This window comes from Oreochromis niloticus, linkage group LG13, assembly GCF_001858045.2.
Source record: "Oreochromis niloticus isolate F11D_XX linkage group LG13, O_niloticus_UMD_NMBU, whole genome shotgun sequence".
Lineage (NCBI taxonomy): Eukaryota > Metazoa > Chordata > Actinopteri > Cichliformes > Cichlidae > Oreochromis > Oreochromis niloticus.
The window spans coordinates 27,934,306-27,959,395 of record NC_031978.2 but is presented as its reverse complement, the minus strand read 5'-3'; the positions used below and the strand labels follow the sequence as shown (position 1 = coordinate 27,959,395).

At 40.4% G+C, this 25,090-nt stretch overlaps 1 protein-coding gene across 1 annotated transcript; it reads right to left on the bottom strand.

Moving 5' to 3' along the window:
- Positions 1-521: 521 nt before the first annotated feature.
- socs5b (suppressor of cytokine signaling 5b) lies at positions 522-17,962 on the bottom strand. Its single transcript, XM_013275781.3, has 2 exons — positions 17,413-17,962; positions 522-7,547 (listed from the first exon to the last, which is right to left on the bottom strand). The coding sequence occupies exon 2, from the start codon at positions 7,526-7,528 to the stop codon at positions 5,837-5,839; it is 1,692 nt and encodes a 563-aa protein (XP_013131235.1). The 5' UTR covers positions 7,529-7,547; positions 17,413-17,962; the 3' UTR covers positions 522-5,836.
- Positions 17,963-25,090: the final 7,128 nt, after the last annotated feature.

Sequence of the window (25,090 nt, the reverse complement as noted above, 5' to 3'; positions counted from 1 at the left end):
CGCACTTTGTGAAAACTGGTGGCGTCTAAACACAAGTTATTTCTTATTTACATTTTGCTACCTGGCTCATCTTCTACTTGCCGTTCTCTCTGAGACAGAATATTTTGTTAAATTGAATGAAAGTTGTATTGCCCAAGTCATGCCCAAAACTGAGATTTTGATTGGTTCCTGTGTAACAGACTGACATACCATCCATACCAAGAGACCAGAACATAAAATGTAACTGGGCAAGATGTGAGCTATGATTAACACGTCAGCCTATAAAATGCAGGGGCATCCACACAGTCTGCCTCGAATAAGTGAGTAATAAGGGAAAGTCTGAGGTTTCTGCATCCATGGATGGCGTCCTGTACGAGTGTACAAAGAAGGATTTGGCAGGTGGGCCAACACGTCCCCCACTAAGATGGTCTTATTTTTCCCCCACTCAAAACTACCAAACTAAACTGTAGTAACTCTACTTTTGGCTAATACGGACATGTATGATGGAATAATAAAGGGGAAAAAAATACATACACATTATATCATGGGCCAGTGTGGATTACACTTAACAGTTTTATTTGGAATATTAAGACAATGAAGCATAAGCCAAGCACCAAGAGTGACAGCTACAAGTGTCGCATCATACGGCTCTTAAAAATGAACAGGTTATACTGGAAAACAACTTTTTTTTTTTCCTCTTTGAATGGTGATGCAGATACACAGAACAGACAGTGAAATGTGAACATGATTATGCCATTTACACGCTCCAAATTCTACCTGACAGCAGAAGAAAGAAAGAAAAGAAACAGGTGAGGAAAAGCAGAAAAGAACAGAATGGCGATATTCGTCTGATGACAGTTTGGTCAGCCCCGCGGCAGCGGCTGTGGCCCTGGATTTAAAGGGCTTTCTGTGATTGGCCAAAACGAATAGGGCAGTCTGGGAACATCCCGGTGCTGCAGAGTGACAACCATTAGTTCCCATCATTGTCAAGTCCTGTTGCCTCGGCACCCACATCCACCCAGCAACCAATGTGCACATACAGCATTAAAGTGACAGAGGATTGCAACCATTGTTACACTACACTCCATTGCATATTAGGGAGCAGTAATAAGGAAAAATAATAATTCTTTCATACTTCTGTTTGCATAAAGCACTTAACCCAGCTTTCTAAAATATATATATATTTATATATGGGAACATGAAAAAATTAAATATCTCTTATTTTTGTTTTTCTCTCTTTTATTCTAGGATCTGATACCATGAGTCGTACCGTGGTGGTGGTTGGTTTATATGTCCTACATCCAGGGGTATTGCTATTATTTTAAGGGACAGCTAAGGAGACAACCATCTCTCGTCTAGAGCAGAGTTTGTGGTTTGCCTCCACACACAAGGCTCTCATAGTGCAGCCCAATAGTGTCATACTAAAGAAATGTTAAGCTTTTTTTGTGGTATTTTGTTTGTCTTAAGAACACAGAATATACACACACAGCTTTACCTTCCCTTTTTGTGTGTGTGTGTGTGTGGGTGGGGTGTTGCACAGAAACGTGGCGCTGGCTAAATGTGGTCCATGTTTATACATCCCTGGCTTAAGGGGGGAGGGAGGGTGTGTGAATACCTGGGGTAGTGCATTTGTTAGAAGTGTTGATAGTGTGTGCAAATCTGTGTGTGTTCCAGACAGTGTATGCACCACTGAAGAATAAAATGTCTTTTCATCAGGCTATTACACAAATCCATCATTCATACGTTGGTTTTTTTCCCACCTAAATCTACAGGTTATATGGCAAACGTGCTACGGTTAATGTCAGATATTTCCCATGGGGAAAACTGGGTTGAGAGGGTCCTGGGACTCTCCTTGCAATGGGCCTGCCTGAGAAAAAGTGGGGAGGCGAGGGGAGAACAGGGGCAGAGAGGCGTTGTTCATAGGAGTCACTGTCGTCACCCCTCACATTCAACTCTGCCCGTCTCTCCGCGGGAAACTCTCCCTGTGTGGCTCTGTCCGTATGCTAACATACATCCACACACAAACGCACGAGTCTTCAGCGAGGCGGAGACTCCCATCAACACACCCTACAACACCTGTGAAATATTTTAGGAGCACCGGCTCCCCCCACCCCTCGTAACACTCACCCAAGTCTCGCCATCTTCAGCTAACACACACACACACACACACACACACACACACACACACACACACACACACACACACACACACACGGTACGGTCCACAAGAATTTGGACAGTGGAACATTTTCAGTTGTTTTGGATCTTTAATTCGGCAAAATGGTATAAAAATTATGAAAAATATTCAAATTTCTCAGTAGGTTTTGGAGTACTCAAATCCCTGCGGGGGTGTGGATAGTGCAATTCCTCTGTTTTGGATCAACGCAGACAAACAGTGATCCTCAACATAAGAGTGAAGGCAATCACTCAATTCAGCAGGGATTAGTTGCAAAAGACTGACTCTGATGACCCTACTTGTAAATTTTGTTCTGAGAAGTCGACTAAACGGCCAACAACTCCAACCACACACTTATCTGTTCCTCAGCTTGATTAAATCCAATATGCTGGACTAAAGACAGGGGGAAAAACACTAAACAAACATGTCACTGTCCCAACACTTGCGGGCTGCTCTGCATAAAACAAATACACAATTAAAGTGCTATTTATTTAGACAAATCCCTTGTCCTTTCTGTGAGCATGCTGTTGCAGCAACAGGAAGCCAGGACTCAGCAAGCCAGCTACATATCTTCTCCTCCCTCCCTATTGTTCACCTCAGCCTAAACGGGACACCATCTTCACAGTGATGTCAGCGATGTGGCTGGACGGCGAGGGAACAGTTTGTATATTAGAATAATAATAAAGAAAAAGCAACACAGACTGGACCTTACAGCACAGTGAACGATGGCTCTAGAATGGCAACGCTGGCCTTTGATCTGTGTCTGCATATAGGATGCAGCACTTGTACTGTAGCAGCTGTGTGCCATTGCTAGGCTGCAGCGTGAGCGACAAGACAGTGAGAAAGATGGTCTGACATATGCTTAGTTTGGGGGGTTTCATTTGTACAGTTCAGTGTGGAAGCTAAAATACCTCAAACATAGAAGTGCACATGCAAGAAAACTCAGTGTCAGCCTTATTCCACTCCTAAGGGTCACGCCTGCCACTTCAGCTAACACTAGTGATTAACATACAAAGAGACCTGCAGTGCTGTTAGAAGAGTACTACAACTTTTGAGTAAACAAGAAGTAAAACTTTGATCAGTTCACAAAATAGCCAAAAAAAGCTAATACTGGTTGGTGAAGTCCTTTAACCAATCGTGTTACCACTTGCAGAAAAATCATCACCTGATAAATCCATAGAAACTGGACGACTGTTTAGCAGAGGAAAGGTATTTGGTAGCGAGTTGATGGTGTAGCTCTAAGTCTTACATAGTGTAGTAGGGAACTAGCCATTAATTGTTTGTAAAACCAAAATCTAAACTAGTTAAAGTCTAACACTACATAAGCTTTAATCTACTAGTTAACACATGCAGGTTTGTGCAAGAGCTTTGGTCACAGATGCAGATATAAGAAATAAATGATATATTTGTTCATGATTCATCCTTACTGATGGGAACTACATCTTTTAACAGCTGAGTGGGCTGACATGAGAAAACAAACTAAAACAGTTTGAGAACTCAACAGAGTAGCTCAGTGATCATGATCTCATCTGTATCTCAGTTTAAATATTTTAGTTTGAAACATTAATGTGAAGGATTACATCCCAATGAAGCTACTCAGTCTCCACCCATCTCCTCCTTCTTCAGTCATCTATACATTTTATTAAAATTTCAACTTATGTCAGTTATTTAAAAGCCAGTTATTACATATTTACAACTACTCGGGAGACTGAACAAATACTTGTGCTGATGAACTGATTTTAATACTGATAGCTTAGTTAGATCATTCAACATGCTCACAGTAGAGAGTTAAGCTTCTGGCTCACTCATTACAGCTGTCTGACAAGCGGAGGATGAAAAAAATATACATGTGACAGGTTGGCTATCTAAACTGAAACATGCTACAGCAGCACAACTGACTCTGGACCCAACAATAAAGAACGGCTAATGCGTGGACAGAGTCAGAACAGATGTGACTAATGCACACCATTATTTCAATAATCTGCAAGAGCTTAATCAACATAGCACCACTAAAATGTTATCCATTATAAAATCTTTAATGTGCACAATAAATATTGAGCTTAGTGCTCCTTCAACTCTTCATTATGACCATCTTCAGTTTTATTTGATGCGAGCCGGGTGGATCGTGCTGAGGCACCTCCCACTCTTGTTTGGAAAATAAAGTAACATATTACTGGATATGTATGAGGCACACAGGTTATACTTAATGAGACATTATGGAAATGACAGGCTAGATAACTAAAATGAGGATATGCCCGCCTCTCAAGAGTTGAGGGTTCTCATCATTTAATACTGTAATTATGACAATGAACAGAGAGAAAAAGTAGCACTGCAGTCTAATCCTGGGAGTTGTTCTTTCCTATTTTAGAAGATTCTTGCTGAGCTTTTGAAATCCTCTTCATTCATCTATGACTATATGAAGTGTCTCATGACACAGCCCAATCCTGAACAAGGCTCATTACTGCCTCACTACACTGTAAATCGACTTGCTTAAAGAGATACGGTCTTCACACAGCTGTTTCCTATGAAACACATTTGTTAGGATTCTTTATTGTAACCAAAAGAACCCAGGCCTAGCTGCACTAATGTTTTAAATGTAATCACATATATAGAATTCATGTATTGAGATTTATTTATACATTTGAATTTTTATTTATACATTGAATATACAGATATTGCCGATGCAACAAATGGATCGTGAGCTTAAGGAGGCATCTATAAAACGGAAGGAAGAAAGGAAGAACTGAACTTGAATGCATGTGTCCACATGCCAAACTGCCTATGGTCAGTGAGGAAGTGACAGGCTGCTTTCACAACTGCACCAATGACAAGATTTCCTCACAATCTGTCATGTTTCCAAAGCAATGCCACACAGGTGGAATAAAGCTGACAAGTTTAGCTTGCTTACTAAAATGTCACACAGTCAACTGATTTATTAATCATCACTCACCATACTGCTAAAAAAGAAACTAATGTTCCTTTAGGACTTACGCATAATCCTTAGAAATCACTTGTTTTCCTTCATCTCTGGCTTCACTGATGCATGCAACAAGATGGCAAAGAACATGACTTATGTAGCTCTATCCATAGGACAAGCTCTGACTGCAGTATACCAAAATAGCACCTCCAGATCCCCTCTCAACCCACACACACACACACACACACACAGACACACACACCTTCTCTTGTAAAGGTGCTCCACTAGGTGCTTTGACAAGCTAAGGAAGAAAAGTAAGAGCGCACAAAGTGAGCTGTACAACATAGCCATGTAAGCCTAAATAGCAATTTAGGATGAACGGGGGAGGCATGCAGGCAGGTCTACAGGCAGGGTGATGTTGTGGGATCAGGCAGACACTTAGCACAAAGCAGGAGAAAGAAAAAAAAAAAAAAGACACAAAGCACTGATATTTGTGTCTCCCCTCCCTGTCAAAACAACCTGTTCAACGCAAAAACATGTGCTTGCCAGACAGCATTATACTGAATATAATCATATGTACTTTTGTGATGTAAGTAATAACTAAAACAAAGTTTAGAATGAATCTTGTATAGCTTGATACACTTAAACTCGATCCCCCACCGGTAAGAAAGCCTTATCAGTATAGCTTCCATTTTGCTAATGAGGAATTTCTAAAGTTATGAATTCCTCCTGCAGCATGTCTAACAGGCAATGGAGAAACCGCCCTATTTGACTTTGAGTGGCGGTTCCCTCTCTAGCCAGCGAACTCGTACTTTCTGTTTATAGTGATACTCCTTGAGGAAGTCCTGCAGGGCAGGAGGCAATGGCAGAGACCCTATACCATCGTAAGTGGTCCAGCGGCAGATGGCGGCCCGTGCCAGGTGCTGCAGGCCAAAGGGGAAAGTCCGATGAAGAGGCGCTGTAAGCAAAGGTTCGAAAAACATGCAGGCGCTGGGGTCTTTATAGTGCTCCAGCAGTCCTGTGACAGTGGAAGAGTGGAACACGCAAGGATCATGAGCATCAAAGCTGAAGTTGTGGTTCCACTGCTCGATGCGTGCGTGCAGGGAGCGATTGTAACGGCGGAAGCTAACAGAGAAGAGGTAGTCCTCCTGGGCTGAGTCACGCAGCAGGAAGGTGCCCTCGGGCCTCCCATCCAACAGCGCCTCTGCCTCGTAGCGGTCCATTACGCCCCAGTAACAGGGCAGAGCTGTAATCTCTAAAAGATCTGGCACCAGACAATGGATGTAGTCTATCTGAGTATGAACCTTCCAGGGACCGGGTTGTTGTCGGCTAAGGTGACCATCCCCTGAAGCATGCCTCTGCTTGGGCCTCCTGGCCTGCAGACAAAGGGTGGTTGAATCCTCCTCAGAGTCACAGTCCTGGGATGACGCTGCAGCCCCCAACAACTGCCCACAGGCTCCTGATGACGCAGCAGCCAAAGAGCTCCCGGCCCCTGTGACCCGGCCTTCCCCAGAGGCCTCTCCCATGCCAGGAGCCATTTTTGGTCCCAGTTTGTAGAGAGAGGATCCTGGCACTGAGGCCTCCAGGGTGTGGATCTGTGCATTGGGTGGTGGGTCCACACCTTCCTCGATGCTGAGCCTGCGGCGCTCGCGCAGACGTTCTTCCTCATCCTCGGGAGAGGGGTGGGCTGGGTCAAAAGCATCCAGAAGGGCAGTAGAGGAATGCGGGCTGACTGGTGCTGTGTGCTGTTTGATCAAGTGCCATTTGTGAGCAAGGTCTGAGCCTGGTGGAAAGGGGCAGGTCTCCAACATGAGCTCTGTGAGGTGAATCTTACGTTTGGAGGTGACTGTGTTCTTAGAGGAACGTGAGCACCTGCGAGCAGGCAGGGGTAAGCACAACCCAACTGTATCACTTAGCCGCTGGCGCAGAGACCGACCGTTCAGACTGCGTCCTACCGATACAGAGTCATTTGTCTCCTGGATAGAGCTGACCCCATAGCGCCTGTCCCTACGGTTCCCACTACCGCGTAGGCGGCCAGACCGCCTATCTGCCTCCAAAGAGCTTTGGGTTTTGGTGGAACATGAGTGTTTTTTCTTGCCCCCCCACGGGGCATGACGGGAGTAGGAGTCTCTGCGAGCCAAGGGAACACCCCCGGACCCACCCCGCACATCTTCAACGTCCTTGTCGATAGTTATCTCTACAATCTGAGGTATGTCCGACACACAATTATGATGACGGCGCCCTGCTGTTACCACTGGCACTGGTAGGAGGCTTCGTGACGGGCTGGAGGCTCCTGATGCCTGTGCCCCACCTGAGCTGCCTCCTTGACCGATATCCACCACACAGTGGACAGTGTCTGCCTCAATCCTGCTTTCATGGGGTCCTGAACTGTTGTTGTGGAAGAGTGTCTGGCATCTGCTCTTCAGATTGCTCCACATGATGCCCACTTTCTTCATTAATAGGAGCCCCTGGGACCTGAATATAAGAGAAGACAAAGCTGATTAACTCACAGGTGAGAACATCCCAACAGCAGCAATGGTACCTACATTTAACACTGAGGTACAAGCTACACAAAGAATGCCCTACATTTAAATTCCCCAGACTAATGTGTATCTAGTAATTAGACATGGTGAGAGTATAACGGGGCCAGAGTGTCTGGGAGATGGGTGAGCTTGAGCTGTTGGAACAGCAGAGCTACGAGTTGCCAGGCAGACATGCAGGGACACAAGGCCACAGCTATAAATGAACCTAGGATCTGCTCACAGCTGATCTGCTGGTATGTACTGTATTACAGAGCCAGTCTAGACCTGACCAAAAACCTTCCCTGTAACAGCAGCAGACAGGGCACATGTATATTCACATACACTCTCACATAAGTGGTTGATTTATCACTAGTAGACTTTGACAGGGATTTGGAAGTTCTAGCACTAGAGTGCATTCTAATAATCCAAATTTTACAGTGAGCAGAGTTACTATAGGGAAGCAGCCAAAGCCCTAAAGGAATTTATAACTGACTATTTCTACAGCATTTCCTTTCCTGTTTCTGATGAGTTTTTTGACATCATGGCTTTGTTAGTGTCCACACAACTGGCAAAACAAAAAGATGCGTATAACAAAACAGTATCTTCAACCAAACAGCTTAGCACTTCTTCACACTAGTGTTTAGGTTTAGATCCTGATGGTGCAGATATTAGCCATTTGCATATATACTGGTATCCCCATTTACAACAGACAAATGAGAATTAAAGTAAAGAAGAGATGGGAGAAACACCCTTCAACCATGTTTGTGCCGCACAGTTCGTCCACTACAGAGCACTCTGCAACTTCACTATTAGCAACACATTTAATGCCACAAACAACAAATTCATGACTTATTGTGACAAAATTATTCCATTATATTATCTCAGCAGGGATACATTTTAGGGAAATATGTTCATTATTTTTGTCTGAAAAAAGGGGAAAAAAACAAACAAACATTGTCCATGATTTTAAAATCGCTAAATATTGTATTGTTCTATAAGAAAATCTAAATATATCTGTCAAGGGTCTTTAGGGTCTTTGTTGCTAAAAGGAATTACAGCAAATCATCCATTTCTAAAACTAATTTTAGTCTGTCTTCAGTCAACTTTGAATGAAACGAGTGCAAGAAATTAGCACAGAAACCATATTGTACCATACTTAAAAGAACAGGCATTTAATGAGCTACTAACACAAAAGTCTTCAAGTCTCTCTGGAATCATCAAACCTAACTTCCTTTCTTTTCTTGTTTTTGGTCAGTTTACTCAATCTTCTTCTGGGCTAAAACCTGTTACCCAACGATTATGAAACATCATGTCAACCAGCATGCAGAGTAAAGTTTACCTATAAATGCTAACGAACACATCACGGTTCAACACTATCAGCTGTGACAGAAAATGTTACGCAAGGTAAGCAAACTACGCTGAGATTCAGCACATGACATTTGCTCAAGGCAGCTCGCTAAGTTTATCACAGACTTAGGACCCTGGCCCACTTATGGATTTGCTTTGTCAGAAGAAAACGACGAGGACAGAACAATGAGTCTCCATTTAACAGCCACTATTGGTTGCTATACCCCAGAAAACAAACTGCAACACTTGTGTAACTTACAACCCAGCTGGCATTACCCAAAGAATTTGCAATAAACTTCAATATGTCCATTTTATTTCACAACCCAGTCCATGCAAAATAGCTACCTGACAAAGGTTATAAATAGCCATGTAATGTCTACATTAATCTGCAATAAAAACACAAAATCAGTCTACAACTCCTTTAAGGTGGATGCCAGCTTCAAAGTGTGTACCTCTCTTGACACTGGCTCCATGAGATTCTCGACCAATCAGCTGGCTGATACATTTCTATCCTTGAGGCCATTCACCATTTTGTTGTAAATGTACTGTGCTTTCCCAGAACAAACAGTCTAGTTACTCGTGAAATATATTTCACTCTACTGCATTTATTTTTATTTATTTATTTTTGTCAATTTTTATTTATTGACATGGGATAAGCTTATTAAAACAAGAGCCTGAAGTTGCAGACTAAGTGCTAAAGAAGTTTGCTATTTTGGTAAAACAGCCTTCAAAATTCAAGCAGATGCCATCAAAATTCCACAATGCAAGCGAGCAGAGGTTAACTTTTATACCACCACCTCATCTGTGCAGTGAATTGGTTATGATTATTGAAAATGGAAATCAAATAAAAGTAATTTTCTGCCATTTTTCCACAGGTAGTCAGTTCGTCCTCCTTCCAACAACGATCTGTACTAAGTACATATTAACTGGTACTAGGATAATGAAAAATGAAGCCAAAATTATGATGAATGATGGTGATATAGTAACCATGTATGAACAGACTTCAAAGCATGACAACTAACTACTATATGTTATAAAACTTCCAAAAAAAAATGTCTAAAACTTCATCAATATTATATCAAACTAAAGACATTTCAATAAAAATGGCACACTGAATTAGAGGCTTGGGGAAACAGAAAACCAAAAAATATTTATAAAATGGATCAGGTTATTATTTTAGAAAAAACGTTTAGAAAACATACCTCTTACAATACTGTGATCTAGTCTATTAACACTATAACTTTTTGAAATGAGCGTTACTGTATAAACTCAGAAGAAAAGGCAACTTTAAAGAAGCAGGAGTCAATAGTTTGTTTATCCAATTCTTTTTTGCCAATTTATTTTTAATGAACATTTGTGTTGTTATTTTAACTATTAATAGCCAAGATAAAAATAAAATCAGTAACACATAAAACCTCCACAATCACTACAAATAAAGGTTTGATTTAAGTCCTGTTCAAAACAGGTCCCAGACAGTCACGTGAGTCTGTTGTCAAGCTCTGTGTGTCATTTACAGACTTATTGTGTCTATATAAACTTGAATCAGTTTTAAAATCTGTTAACCGAGAAACATGACAACATGCGATGCCATTTTCTGCTTTGTTGTAAACAACATTCAGCTGCGAGATGGCCTATATAATGCAATCAAATCTGTTTTATTTTGCAACAGGATTGCTTTCATACAAAGTTTGATAGCTGTACCGACCAGTGAACAGTGAAATACTCACTGTTAACACAGCAAAGGCAAATCCCAACTTGAGCATAAAAGAAGTTTAGGTTTATATTTCGACTGCTCTGGCACCAAGTTGTATACACGACAACCTATTTAAAATGTCATTAATTTATTTGGCTCACTTCCCATTTGGCATTTTCCCATTGCTATTTTCACCTGCCAACTACATGTGATACCAGCAATAAGGTACGAATTTAATATTCTTATTGGGATTTTTTTGGAGTAACATAACAATCAAATTATGAAAAAAAATTATTGGGATTGGGAGCGACGGTCCAGATGATGACCATCCCAGACTGAATACACTCACCCGTAACAGTCGGGCTGCTAATAGTGACTTTGACTCATTAACCCAGGTCCATATTTTAGATGAAACAACTGATAATTTGAATAATTGTGGGAGTGCTACCAGCGCTACAGTCAAAAACCGCATGTCAAAAACCTGAATGTGATGTACTTTCACTAAAGTTTCAACACACTGACTGTGTTTCCGCCATTAAAAGACCGCTGCAACTGTGGCAACAACCAGTGTCAGCATCAACTCTGGCAAAGTTCAACCACACTTTTGAGCATTTAATTTTCTGTGTGTGGGACAGAGCTGCCCCGTGTCCCGCCCCTTGCATGCAGGCTCCAAAAGAGAAAGAGAGAACTGTCTTCTAAATAGGGAACAGAAAAAAAAATGCACCGCAGATTTATGTCTTACTAACTAACAGAGGAGCTCAGAAAGATAAGCCTCGTGTACCAATAATAAACATGTTTTTTGTGTTGTTTTGGGGGGGTTTTTGCATCCAGTAACAAAAACAAAACATTAATGATAACTTCAGATTATTGATACTACAGTCTTTTATAATTTAGCCCTAGGGTCTGTTTAATACCTGGTTGCAGTACCCATCCCTACTCCATGCTCTGTAAGTGTCTGTACAACAACCCTGATCAAGTTTTCTACATGCTCTGCTCGGCTGGATGTCTGTATTCAATGCGCTCAAGAGGTAGTGCCAGTAAGAGGAAAAAAAAGATTATTCTGCGGTCTAACTACTGCTGACTGGCGATGGAGTGATGAACTACACATCATTTCTAACGACTAGCAGCAACATACAAATGACATTGTCTAAACTGGTTAGTAATGTTTGTTTGAAGCTGGGTTTAAAGCCTCTCCTCTGCCCTAAACAACGAAGCCAGTGTCTTTGCTGCAATAGACTCACACTCAGAAAACTTTTCAGCGGTGCTGGTTGTGGCCACAACTACATTACAAAATTATTATTTTTATGTATGTGAAACTGATTCTAATGCATCTTACTACGACAACAGTTTTCACAGGGTTTATGGTCATTACTCTCAAGCGCTGAAAACGAGATCATTCCTATTTGTTGCCGTAACAGTGACAGCAGTGGGGAAAACCCACCACTGTAAATCATGCCATCACCGAGCCCACTGCAAAAACCAATTTATCAGTTCTTGGCCACAGTTTCTCCCTTTTTTTCCAGTGGTTATTGTCACCCCATCAGCGCTTCACAGAAAAAAGGCACTACAGACTTAAATTGCCCTATAACACAGCAAAATAATTGCCAACAGCAGTCAGTGAACTGCTTTCTAGTTTTGTGCACGTCATTGTAAGTGACAACTTTTACTCTGCCGCTTGTAACAAGGCACATAAAAATTCCACTTTATGCCAAATCTCCACATTATATGAAAATCGCAGAGACACACAAATATTATTGTGCCAAGTAAGTGCATCTTATCTGAGCCAACAGTGGAGAGTAGATTAAATTAGCATATTGATCACTGAGTTACCAAGTCAAAAACATTTGACAGGGTTTGGCTTTTAAAAAGACTTGGCTGCTCTTACAGTATATTAAAGTTCAGTTTTTAGGTTTGAATTATTCACAGTAACAAAACACAGTTAATCTGTCACTGTCAGAACAGCAGAGGCTAAACCAAACTTGTGCATAACAGAGGTTCGAATTTATATCTGAACTATCATGGCAATGTTTTATAGGTGAAAATGATGGCATTGCCTGTGTATCAGATATTGTTACTGCCATTTTTCACTGTTTTTAACAACAACAAAAAACTGTCAGATTACTTGGATAATGAAATCAGATGTCACAGCTCCTAGAGAATTCCAAAGGTCAGTTCTTTCTTCAGCCACTAGTCTGCATAATCAAGCATATGTTGTTTCTGGGACCTTTTTCCTTCACGTCAACAAGGTGCTGGAAACATTCCAGAGATTTCGGTCCATGTTGACGTGATATCATCAGACAGTCGCTGCAGAATCATCACGTGCACATCAAGGATGAAAATCTCCCGTTCCACCACATCCCAAAGGTGCTCTACTGGACTGAGATCTGGCAACTGTGGCAGCCATTTCAGTGCAGTGAAGTCATTGTCATGTTCGAGAAACCACTTTCAGATGATCTGATCTTTCTGACATTGTGTGTTATCCTATTGCAAGGAGCAACGAGAAGATGTGTACACTGTGGTCTTAAACGGTTAGACATGCTGAGCAACAACACTCATAAAGACTGTGCCATTTCAACGATGCCGAGCTGGAACTAAGGGGCCCAAATATCCCCCACTCCACTGCATCTGAAATGTTGATATAAAGCAAGATGGACCCATGTTTTTATGTTGTTTATGCCAAAATGTGACTCTGCCCTCCAAATGTCACAGCAGAAATGGAAAAGCATCAGACCAGGCAACATTTTCCAGCCGTCTATTGTCCAATTTTGGTGAGTTTGTCAAAAAAAAAATAAAATAAAAATGAATGTAGCCACAGTTTTCAGTTCTCAGCTGACAAGAGTGGCTTAAAGCGCATTTCTTCCCTATTCTGACGCACAGTTTGAACTTCACTAGGTCACCTTGACCATACCTATGTCTAAACGCATCAACTCACTGCCATGTTACTAGCTGATTAATATATTTGTGTTAGTGAGCCAGTGGTGTCCCTAATAAAGTAGCCGATGAGCGTACATTCATAAGAGAGTAACAGCCAATCACAAATGCTGTGCATAGCAACACAGTTTTATAAACCAGTATAAGTTCCACTTTAAGTTATCAGATGACATACACTGTAGTAAACAGTACAACAGACTTAAGTGGAACACGTCATGTACGTTCAAAGGGTTGTTTCTCAGGATTTGTAAAAATCTGTCTTGGTCAAACATTGCTCAAACATGTGGAAACCTACAGCCTCCTTTAGACATTGAGACTAGCCTTTTATTGATGTAGCACAAAATCAGTATTAGTTATGTAAATCAAAAATGTTGGCATTTTTATAGGATTTGCATTCTCCAGTGTAGTAGAGGGATACGTATCATTTTAAGAATTTCCAAACAGCTAATTCAACTTTTTAAAGCAACAATATTATTGCAATCATACTATATTTATGTGTCTTCAGGAATAGATATTAAAGCCATATTTGACTTTTCCCATTGTGGGACTAAACATCATATTAATGATCATGCTTATAAAAGTGCTTTATGTTTAAACTGCCAAATGTTGAAAGGCACTCCAAGATTTGTTCGAAGAGGTACATGGCTCAAAGTGAACTGTGTGTCCAGCCAATTCAATTTGAGAAAGCAAAACATGCAAACAACAGCCTCTCATTTGCCAAAGTTTTGTTTGAACACAACGGTTTTTCTGCTCACAACCTAAATTTGCCAGAAGTTTTCTTGATTCTGTAACTGTACTGTCAAAATGAACAAACCACTGAACTCCAAAGTAAAAGTGCATGCTCCCACCCTGCTGTGTGTCCTCCAAGTTGAACTGGAACTGTGAGGCTAATATTATATCAGTTACATCTAGGGCTGCCACGATTAGTCGACTAGTCACGATTACGTCGACTATCAAAATCGTCGACGACTAATTTAATAGTCGACGCATCGTTTGAAGCTTTGTAAGATCACAAAAGATGCAGGAGTAAGTAGTAGGATTTGAGAGTGTAATAACGGACTGAAACAGAACTGCATGTACAAGGATGCCAGCTGCCATTAAAGGCAAAAGAAGAAGCTGTGTCCCAGAATTCATAGCGCGGCCCTGCTCAGTTTCCAGCAATGGCGGCAGCTAGTTAGCTTTAATGTTACTCTTATTATTCTTTCTGGGTCACAAAATAAACGTCTAACATGTTTTCAGGCGAGAATGTAGCTGTGTAAACTTCAAATATCTGCTCAGTTTATGAAGACACCACATATTTTCAAAAGCGCTCAGACGTTTTCGGAGACGTCTGTTACCCACCAGCTCGATAGCTAGCCGGGGTTCTAGGCTCACTAGAGCCGGTGAGAACACCGGACTCCGGGCAAATCGTTTTCAAACCCACCGGTGTCTTTCAGTACTCAGGTTAAACTTAAAAATGTTATTGTTTGGCTTTTTTAAGTATTTTATTTGTTCCTGAGTAAATTGGTTTGGCTGGGATTAAAGTTATAGTTTTACACAGCTGAATAAACGTCAAGCAAACAACTGATTATCAGAAGTGTGAGATGCCTGAGAACATACTCCGGTGTCCTGTTATATTTTAGATAGCAAGGAGCAGACGGCTGAGTTTATTAAACTCCACCGAAACAATCTGCAGATTTATTAAAATTTAATAAACTATCATCTTGTCTTTATTTTTAGTTAGCACATACCTTAAACACTTAAAGCTGTAAGCTAATGATAGTTAAATAAGAGCAGATGCATGCTGGTGCAATAAGCTGTACGTTTTACGTCCAATGGATGCATGATCTGATTAGTCGACTAATCGCAAAAATAATCGGTGACTAGTCCACTATCAAAATAATCGTTTGTGGCAGCCCTAGTTACATCTCAAGAGCTTTTCCATCCGGGCTGGTGAGAGTTATTCTTTATCTTGCGAATCAGTTCAAAAAAACCCAAAAACACAAACCTTGCAATGTTCCAGTTTACAACAACTATGACTACATAGTCCCTGGCTTCCAAAAGCTATAACCATACAACTACTTTTCATGCACAAGTATGATTATATCATAAACTTGGCACCATATTCCAAATCACCTTTGACAAACATCTAAAAAGAAAAAACAAACAAAAAACTAAAGAATACAAGTTTGCTGGTTAGTCTGACAGTTTTATGTCCACTGTGACACTAATTCAAACAATTACCCTAAGATACACAGAAGCACAATGCTCAGAGTTGTTTCATGAAAACTGGCACCTATAACTGAAAATCTGCCAACTTGTACTTCAGTCTTATCTGTTCCTTGTTCTCATTAGTGTGGCTACTGTCATACCAGACATGCTGGCACTGCCTGAACAACTGCAAACATACAATCAGTAGCTTTCAGGTCAGTGCATTTAATTAACACAGAATAGCACAGACCACCATATGTCCAAATACCCAATTCATGTGATAGCAAATAATATTATAGAACTTTTGTATATTTCAAATTGATAAAGAACAGACGACACACACATATCATAATGTAGACATGCGTCTGCAATTAAAGCCAATTCAAGACTGAGACAGTCCTCCTGAACCTTCTAACTTTTGCTGCTGTCAACAATGGCTGCACCAAGTGTGATCCAGTCCACAGTCATTTCAGCCGTCCTGAAACAGAACTAGGCTACTTCTCCTCTCCGACAATCCAACACACCCATTCTCCTGGGACCACACTGATCTAAGAGAGGTCTGGAGAGAAGACAAGATTAAGGGAGGATGCCTCCCCTGCTCAGACCAGAACAGAGTTAATGAGGTATTTGTAGCTCCTCACATTATAGAAGATTTGTGGGACATGCCATACAATAAGAAAAAATCAAAACGGATGAGCACGCCGATTGTTTTCCCCCATCGCTTAAAACCTGACAAACCGGACGCTGAAGAACTCCTCGGTGAAAATACACCTTTGAAGCAACATTTCCATCCATACTCAATAATGCACTACTTGAACTGAATCAACGCTGTTTCCACAGCAATTATTCGACACCCGTGTTCCTTTGTTAGTTGTTTGAGCTTAGTACATCGTTAAAAATACATCATTTAATAAATATATACTTTGTTTAATCTAAAAAGAAAATCTCAAATTAATAACAAAGACATATTTCCAAATCCGTTTAGATGCAATGCTAACTGCCTTAAGTTATACGATTACAAAAACAGTCTTCGTTTCAATGCAATCTTGACAGGTCCGTTATAGTATCGTTGGCTACATTACAGATTCATGTGCTATTAAAGTCAACAGAAATCCGACAATCGCGCTAAAACGTTATCATAGCTGGTTCATAGATTTGGCTGGAAGGCCTCTGGGGTCCTGGAGGCCCCACATTTTCCCTGTCCCAGCCAAGTTAGCTCACTTGCTAACCCGCTAACGAACCACATCCAGCCCCCCGGACACCTCTAAATGTAACTTCTGAAAACGTTTTCCAGGCTCATAATTGCCGAGCTAACTCGTGGACTACAGTCATATAAATATAATGCTTAAAGAAGCAAATATTAGAGATATCTGTCATTTAGTTAGCCAAAGATATAATCAAGGTACTGTTCGGGCTTGTGAACTGTCAAAAATGCTAATTGTTAGCATTCCCCAGAACGGGAATTTCTAGCGTTTTAGTTAGCTTTGGCTAACTAACCAGCTAGCGGAGTTAGCATTTTAGCTTGTTTTAAAAAAAAAAAAATTCCACATTTTTTTTATAAGTTAACCAGACGGTCCTGTGTACTATTAGATGAGCTAAGAAGACAAACGTGCCAAGTTCGGCAAGTGCAGATTAGTTTCTAAATGTCATATCTTACCCGTGTGTCTCCTGAAAGCTCTATTCAACAGCTCTCTTTGTCTGCAAAAAATGGCTATTAAGAGAACTCAGGCATATATCCCCCTTGCGGACCACGGTGTCGGCTGAAACCACTGAAGGTACACGAATACTTGACGGTATCATCCCGACTATTTTAATTTATTAATTTAAAATGTATTTAAAAAACTAATTCGTGCGTTAAGCGCCGTGGAAGCCCGTTCTTCATCATGGTGGGGGTCTTCTTTTCTGCCGTGGTCGTTGCTGCTTCTAGCAACCAATATGACGGTAGTCTGAGCAGACACAGAGTCGGAGAGGCGGACTGTACTCAGCGTGAGGGATCCCGACTGACAGGGACTCGGTCCAATGGAGCAAAGGGAAAAGGCGACCACTTCCGACGAAGCACGCGGATAGGGAATGCCCCGCGGCTCGCTCCTCATGATGGGCATCAAGTGTCACCAATGAACGGAGAGAGGAGGATGGGGCTGCTACTTGGAAACGTGGAGAGGTGAAGTGATGCTGGTGGTATCCCGGCCAGGCCGGTCCACTGGCACATTGATATCAACGGGGTAAAAGACAGCCAGCGGGCCTTCATTCACCTCGCAGCCTGTGGGGTGAATGAAACCACGGGATAACGGCAAACCGTTTAATTCCACAACAATTTTTTTTCAGAGTCATAAGTGAAGAATGTAATCTAATAACTAGAATAATTAATTTAGCCTCACCAATAATCTTCTTATTCTGGTCATACCCAAGGCTGCTTTGCAAGGCAGGTCCCTCAAACTCCAGGGTGTCTGGAAAATTCAAGGCATAACGTCTGACGTTTGTACTAATTTCAATTAAAATTTGTTATGAAACCCCAAGACCCAATATAAACTGATATTTTGAAGGCTTTTAGATGCAGAATTTGTGATCCAAACTCCTAAAATAATTTGCCCCCATCATCTGACCACAATCGAAGCTTCCCTACCACAATTAGACTTTAAAGCACACTACAAAGTAGCCTAATTCATCAGCGTGTGCGGCAAGCAAGAAATAAGTGCATACTTGTGGGGGAAATTTGCGTTAAATGAATTAAAGGACCTGTTACAGCCCACCTCCCATGAACTCGAGTGCTGTAGACCAGTGAGTACGTCTCATAACCTGTTCCAAAGAACAATTAAAAAGTCTCTGAGGAGAAATTACTCACTTGCACCCACACATGAGATCATCTCCTGGAGATGGATAATTCCTAAGCGCATGACACAAGCCGTAAGGGGAAGTGGAAGTTGTGTGAGTAATGTAGTAGTTCGCTGGAGCCGAGGGTTGTGAGTTCACGGAAATCACGAGCCGTCTGAGCACATTAGCTTTTACATCTCCGAGATACTGATCCAATTTGCGCTTATGAAAGGAAATGAAAGAGAATTGCATTAGCACTGATTCTTCAGCCAGGACTGATTCACACTGTTTTAGTCGACATGGACCTTCCCTAACAGGTCGCTGCTGCTGCAAGCAAGCCACACAGAAAGGATATGATAATAACTAACTACGGTGATTCAGCTTCTTATGAAGAAGAAAGGCGTGATAGTACTGTATTACAGATCCATGTGAGCTCAGACCTGACATATTTCCATATTAGAACTGACTATTTATGAGTAGCTGAAAAAGCAGGGGGTGAGGTTTATTCATGAATTAAAAGCGATGAAGTACTCACTGAGAGAATATAGTTAAATGGCATAATAAACTTTAATTTATTGCAGTAAGCTACTAAGCCATAACTGCTGACAGCTAATATTCGAGGCTGGGCAGTCACTGGGTACAGGAATAGATTTGGATATAGATCAGAGGTGATACCAAGTAGAGGTTTGGTGTTTGGGGACTCATGTTCTGTTTCTTTGTACAGTGATTAAGGGAAGCAGTTAAGGTTGATTTTGTGATGTGCGCAGATCGCATTTCGTGAAGTGGGGCTTGTACCGAGCTCTTGATTAAAATGTCAAAAGAAATGATCGGCCCCCAGCAAGTTACTGCATGTTTGACTAGAGTTGGGCGAATCTATTGTTTGGACCAGTCAAACTGATACAGTAGACATCAGTTTATTTAACCATGTCAGATGTCACTTTGCCATCTTATTGTCTGTTTAGAGAGATACATTAACAAAGCACTGCATTCTGTGTAACTGTAACACATTTTACTGATAAAGTTCAGGAGTTTTAGAAAATAAATAATGCATGTAATCATAATTAAACAAGCTCAGGGAAGAAATTCAAATTCAGCTCTGTTCTGAAAGCGTTGCATGGTTCTTTATATCCAGTGCTCGGGTATTAGTCACGCGGTGACAAAGGCAGGGTTGCCATCTTGTGGCAGTAGGATAGAAACAAAACAGTCCCTTTTCCCCAGATGTGCTGATTATACAGGGAGTGCAGAATTATTAGGCAAGTTGTATTTTTGAGGAATAATTTTATTATTGAACAACAACCATGTTCACAATGAACCCAAAAAACTCATTAATATCAAAGCTGAATGTTTTTGGAAGTAGTTTTTAGTTTTAGCTATTTTAGGGGGATATCTGTGTGTGCAGGTGACTATTACTGTGCATAATTATTAGGCAACTTAACAAAAAACAAATATATACCCATTTCAATTATTTATTTTTACCAGTGAAACCAATATAACATCTCCACATTCACAAATATACATTTCTGACATTCAAAAACAAAACAAAAACAAATCAGCGCCCAATACAGCCACCTTTCTTTGCAAGGACACTCAAAAGCCTGCCATCCATGGATTCTGTCAGTGTTTTGATCTGTTCACCATCAACATTGCGTGCAGCAGCAACCACAGCCTCCCAGACACTGTTCAGAGAGGTGTACTGTTTTCCCTCCTTGTAAATCTCACATTTGATGATGGACCACAGGTTCTCAATGGGGTTCAGATCAGGTGAACAAGGAGGCCATGTCATTAGTTTTTCTTCTTTTATACCCTTTCTTGCCAGCCACGCTGTGGAGTACTTGGACGCGTGTGATGGAGCATTGTCCTGCATGAAAATCATGTTTTTCTTGAAGGATGCAGACTTCTTCCTGTACCACTGCTTGAAGAAGGTGTCTTCCAGAAACTGGCAGTAGGACTGGGAGTTGAGCTTGACTCCATCCTCAACCCGAAAAGGCCCCACAAGCTCATCTTTGATGATACCAGCCCAAACCAGTACTCCACCTCCACCTTGCTGGCGTCTGAGTCGGACTGGAGCTCTCTGCCCTTTACCAATCCAGCCACGGGCCCATCCATCTGGCCCATCAAGACTCACTCTCATTTCATCAGTCCATAAAACCTTAGAAAAATCAGTCTTGAGATATTTCTTGGCCCAGTCTTGACGTTTCAGCTTGTGTGTCTTGTTCAGTGGTGGTCATCTTTCAGCCTTTCTTACCTTGGCCATGTCTCCGAGTATTGCACACCTTGTGCTTTTGGGCACTCCAGTGATGTTGCAGCTCTGAAATATGGCCAAACTGGTGGCAAGTGGCATCTTGGCAGCTGCACGCTTGACTTTTCTCAGTTCATGGGCAGTTATTTTGCGCCTTGGTTTTTCCACACGCTTCTTGCGACCCTGTTGACCATTTTGAATGAAACGCTTGATTGTTCGATGATCACGCTTCAGAAGCTTTGCAATTTTAAGACTGCTGCATCCCTCTGCAAGATATCTCACTATTTTTGACTTTTCTGAGCCTGTCAAGTCCTTCTTTTGACCCATTTTGCCAAAGGAAAGGAAGTTGCCTAATAATTATGCACACCTGATATAGGGTGTTGATGTCATTAGACCACACCCCTTCTCATTACAGAGATGCACATCACCTAATATGCTTAATTGGTAGTAGGCTTTCGAGCCTATACAGCTTGGAGTAAGACAACATGCATGAAGAGGATGATGTGGACAAAATACTCATTTGCCTAATAATTCTGCACTCCCTGTATATGTAATGTACTTTTCAGACTTTTATAGTGCAATTTGCTGATCGGGTATCATTTTATGTAGGTCTCACACCAGTTTTCAGTGCTTTGCTGCAGCATTTCATATCAAACAGTAGTCAACTTTAAGGTGATCTTTAGGACTGTCCATTTAATGACAGCAAAATTACAATAAAGACTAGATTAATAGGTTCTACGTGTTGTGACAACTCATTATTAAACTGTTTTAGTTATGTTTTATTAGTTTCAAACAGCTCTTCAACATCCTCAAAGTCTTTTTTTCATGCATAATGTGATATGAAGAAAATAGAGGAAGTCTTTTACTGTGTTGTTTACCTCTTTAAAGTGGACCTCAAACAATAATTGAATACAGATTAGGTACATTTCATGCTTGTAGAAATGGCACATATGGCGTGAGGAAGGAGGTTAAGGAGGAGCGAATATCTAATTGTTGAGAAATGGTGACTCAACAATGCAGGGCAATAAAGAAGCTCTGAGCTCTGTGGCTGTAAAGGGACCTCACCGGTCAGAGTAGCATCGTGTCTGTTAGTGATGAGGGCCAGAGGGAAGACGGTGGAGGAAGGTGCATGGCAGCAGACTGGAGCTTGGAAAACTCCAGGCTCCCAACGAGTCTTGCTGCACTCGTAATGTGCTGTGTATCTGCATTTGAAAGTTCTAATCAGAATTCAGTGTTTTATCAGTTTTTCCTCTCTACATGACAATGAGAATAAGCTGACTTTCTGCATCGTGACAGTCAGCACTAATGGTGCAGACGACACGTGATCAAAAGTTATAAGTCTGTGACGAGCACATGTCAACACCAGCAGGTGAGGAGATCTATTTGTTAGAGACCAAAATCATACCCAAGTCTTACTCCGGAAGAAGGAGAAAAAACACATTTGCTTTCACATTAATAGAAACAAGATTTCCCTGAATGTAGCATTACCCCAGAACTCTAACAGTGGCAACACACCAGGTTGTGTTTTCTAGGCTTCTAGTTGTATAAATGTGTCCATGTGTGCTGAAGAAAATGAAATCATTTCTTTATTTTGAAGAATGATTTGTTCTCCTTAATATATCAAATACGTCTTGGAATGGTGACTCCAATAGATGTGTCAAACTACTCAGATACACAGAAAATACACAAACAAGAGATGATATTACCATATATGGTCATAGGAAATTAGAGCAGGAGGAGATGAGTTTTTTTTTTTTAATCACAGGATGTTAGAAAAACAAACATGCTTGTTTCCAGTTTATGTGAATCACTCATATGGGATGTGAGCAGACATGCTTCACACTAACAATGCATGCATTGTTAGCATTAGAACCTTTTATAAGGCTTTTTTACCTCCACATGGCAATCCTCTGTCTGTGAGATTTTTAAAAAAGCTCAAAAAAACAACAAAAAACTATAATTGACCTTAGTATCAGATTTTAACTATGAGAACTACATTTAGACATCCACATCTTATATTTTACATTTTATAAGTGAATAAAATTCTTCATGTAAACTACAAAATTAAACTTTAAATATTCCAGATCAGCGCATTATATGCAGAGATGCTGGAGCTGGTCAGCAGTGCTTCATGAATTTGAAGATGTTGCTATAAATGACAACATCCACCCATCCATCCATTCTCTTCCAGGGGGGTGGGGTCTGGAGCCTAGGATGCACCTTGGACAGGTCCCCAGTCTGTCGCAGGGCTATTCGCACTTACGAGCAATTTAGAGTTTCCAATGAACCTATCCCCACTAACTGCATGTCTTTGGACTGTGGGAGTAACCGGAGAGAACCTACGCAAACACAGGGAGAACATGCAAACTCCACACAGAAAGACCCGGCCTGATGGTGGAATTGAACTCAGGACCTTCTTGCTGTGAGGCAGCAGCGCTCTCCAGTCTCATTGAATAATGCATACTTGATTTTTTAACAGGTTTGGAGAACTTCTACAGTGGCGAGCATAAACACTCATTTGACTTCAATTCCTTATGAAGTACTGCGGTGATAATTGTTTCAGTTGTGGAGGTGATGAGGTTTACAGTGTTTTTGTGGGAAACTACAATGTAAATGTTTAGCTGACAACAATCCACTGCGGCGATTAATAATTTCTCGTTAGCATTCATGTCCAGTGCTATAGCTCAGTTTTTAATGAAACCAGTGCTCCTGTAAATGTGTGGTATGTTACAAAAACTAAATCTCTATGTGTTTACAGAAAAGCAAAGAAAATATTTTGTACAGTTATATTTGCTTTTTAAAAAAGAAAGTTGGACTTTCAACATGTGATCTTTGTAGTTCATTTATTGTAACATTTTCTAAAATACACTAGCATAAAGTTACTTTAAACTAAATTAAAAAGAGCTAGTTATGTTGATAGAGTATAATATTTTAATATTACTTTGCTTATTTTAGTACTACACACTCAAAGTAATATAACTGTCCCCTGTTTAAATATAACAATACTTTTTTTATATTATTAAATGAGCTCATCTTTGCAGTGTACAAGGATGCTGTAATTCTGCCATTAAAGGAAACTCTGTGGCTTTTTCGTCAACGTGTATGAAAGTGACACCAAACAGTAATAAAGAGTCTTAACTACTGAGATGAAATGCTCCTCGATATAATGAGTGACATAAAAGGTGATTTATCCACTTCAGAGCTATAATATGGAGATCTACACAGTTCTACTTACAGTTTTGTAAAAACTCATTTCTTCAGTTGGAATCATGCTTTGGAAATTTTGAACTGCGTTAATGTGTACTGTTGAATTTTAGCCATATGTGCACAATAATGAGAGACATGCAAATAACTAACTATAAAAAAGTGCTATGTTCGATTTCAGAGTGTTAAAAAAACATTTTAGCCATATGTGCCTGAACTTTGTTTCAATATAAAATAGTTTATATCACAGTGAAGGAACTCATACAAAAATGAATGGAAATGTGTTGTTTGAAGTTTGTATGAATAAATTATTAAACATTGATTTTTTAGCAGCATCATAAATGTTTATGAATTAAATATGTTCCACTATGAGGTATGGTCATATACTGATACATTTAACTAACATTATATTTGCATATATGATGCTGTCTGAGGACACTTTCACCCTTACATCCAAATCGCTTTTAAATTCACATTTTTTGCTGTCTGATTCTTTTTTGTAGTGGACTAAGCTGTTGGACTTGTGCAGATATTGAGCTGTACTATACTTTTAGGAACATTATGCACCTAAAATTACTATTTGGCTCATTTGGGAAGCATGTCTTTGATGTGTGTCAGTAAAGCCACAAGCAGTCTGCTTCCATCCAGTGGTACTGTAAATTTCCTCACTAAATAAACAGAGTAAAATTTTAATAAACTGTGTATGTAAAGTGAAGTTAATTGTTCCACAGAGAGGAACATATAGACTGCACCCAGTGAGTGGCGCTCCTGCCCAAGAGATAAATCAATTCATCTTAATATCGTCTCAAAAATAGATTTAAACATAAACTGATTCATTTCCTTTTTTAAAAGTTTCAAAAATAAAAGATGCAAACTTTTTTTGTGTATTAGTCACACTTACACGTTTCAGATCAGCAAACTCATTTTAATATAATATAAAGAGCATAAATACAAATTGCAATTTTAAAATCATAATTTAATTAAGAGAAACTGAACTAAACTTTCCAAACAAAATATGTGATAAATCAGAGATAACTCCTGATTTAACAAGCGTTAAAACTTTAACAAGAGTAAAACTTGT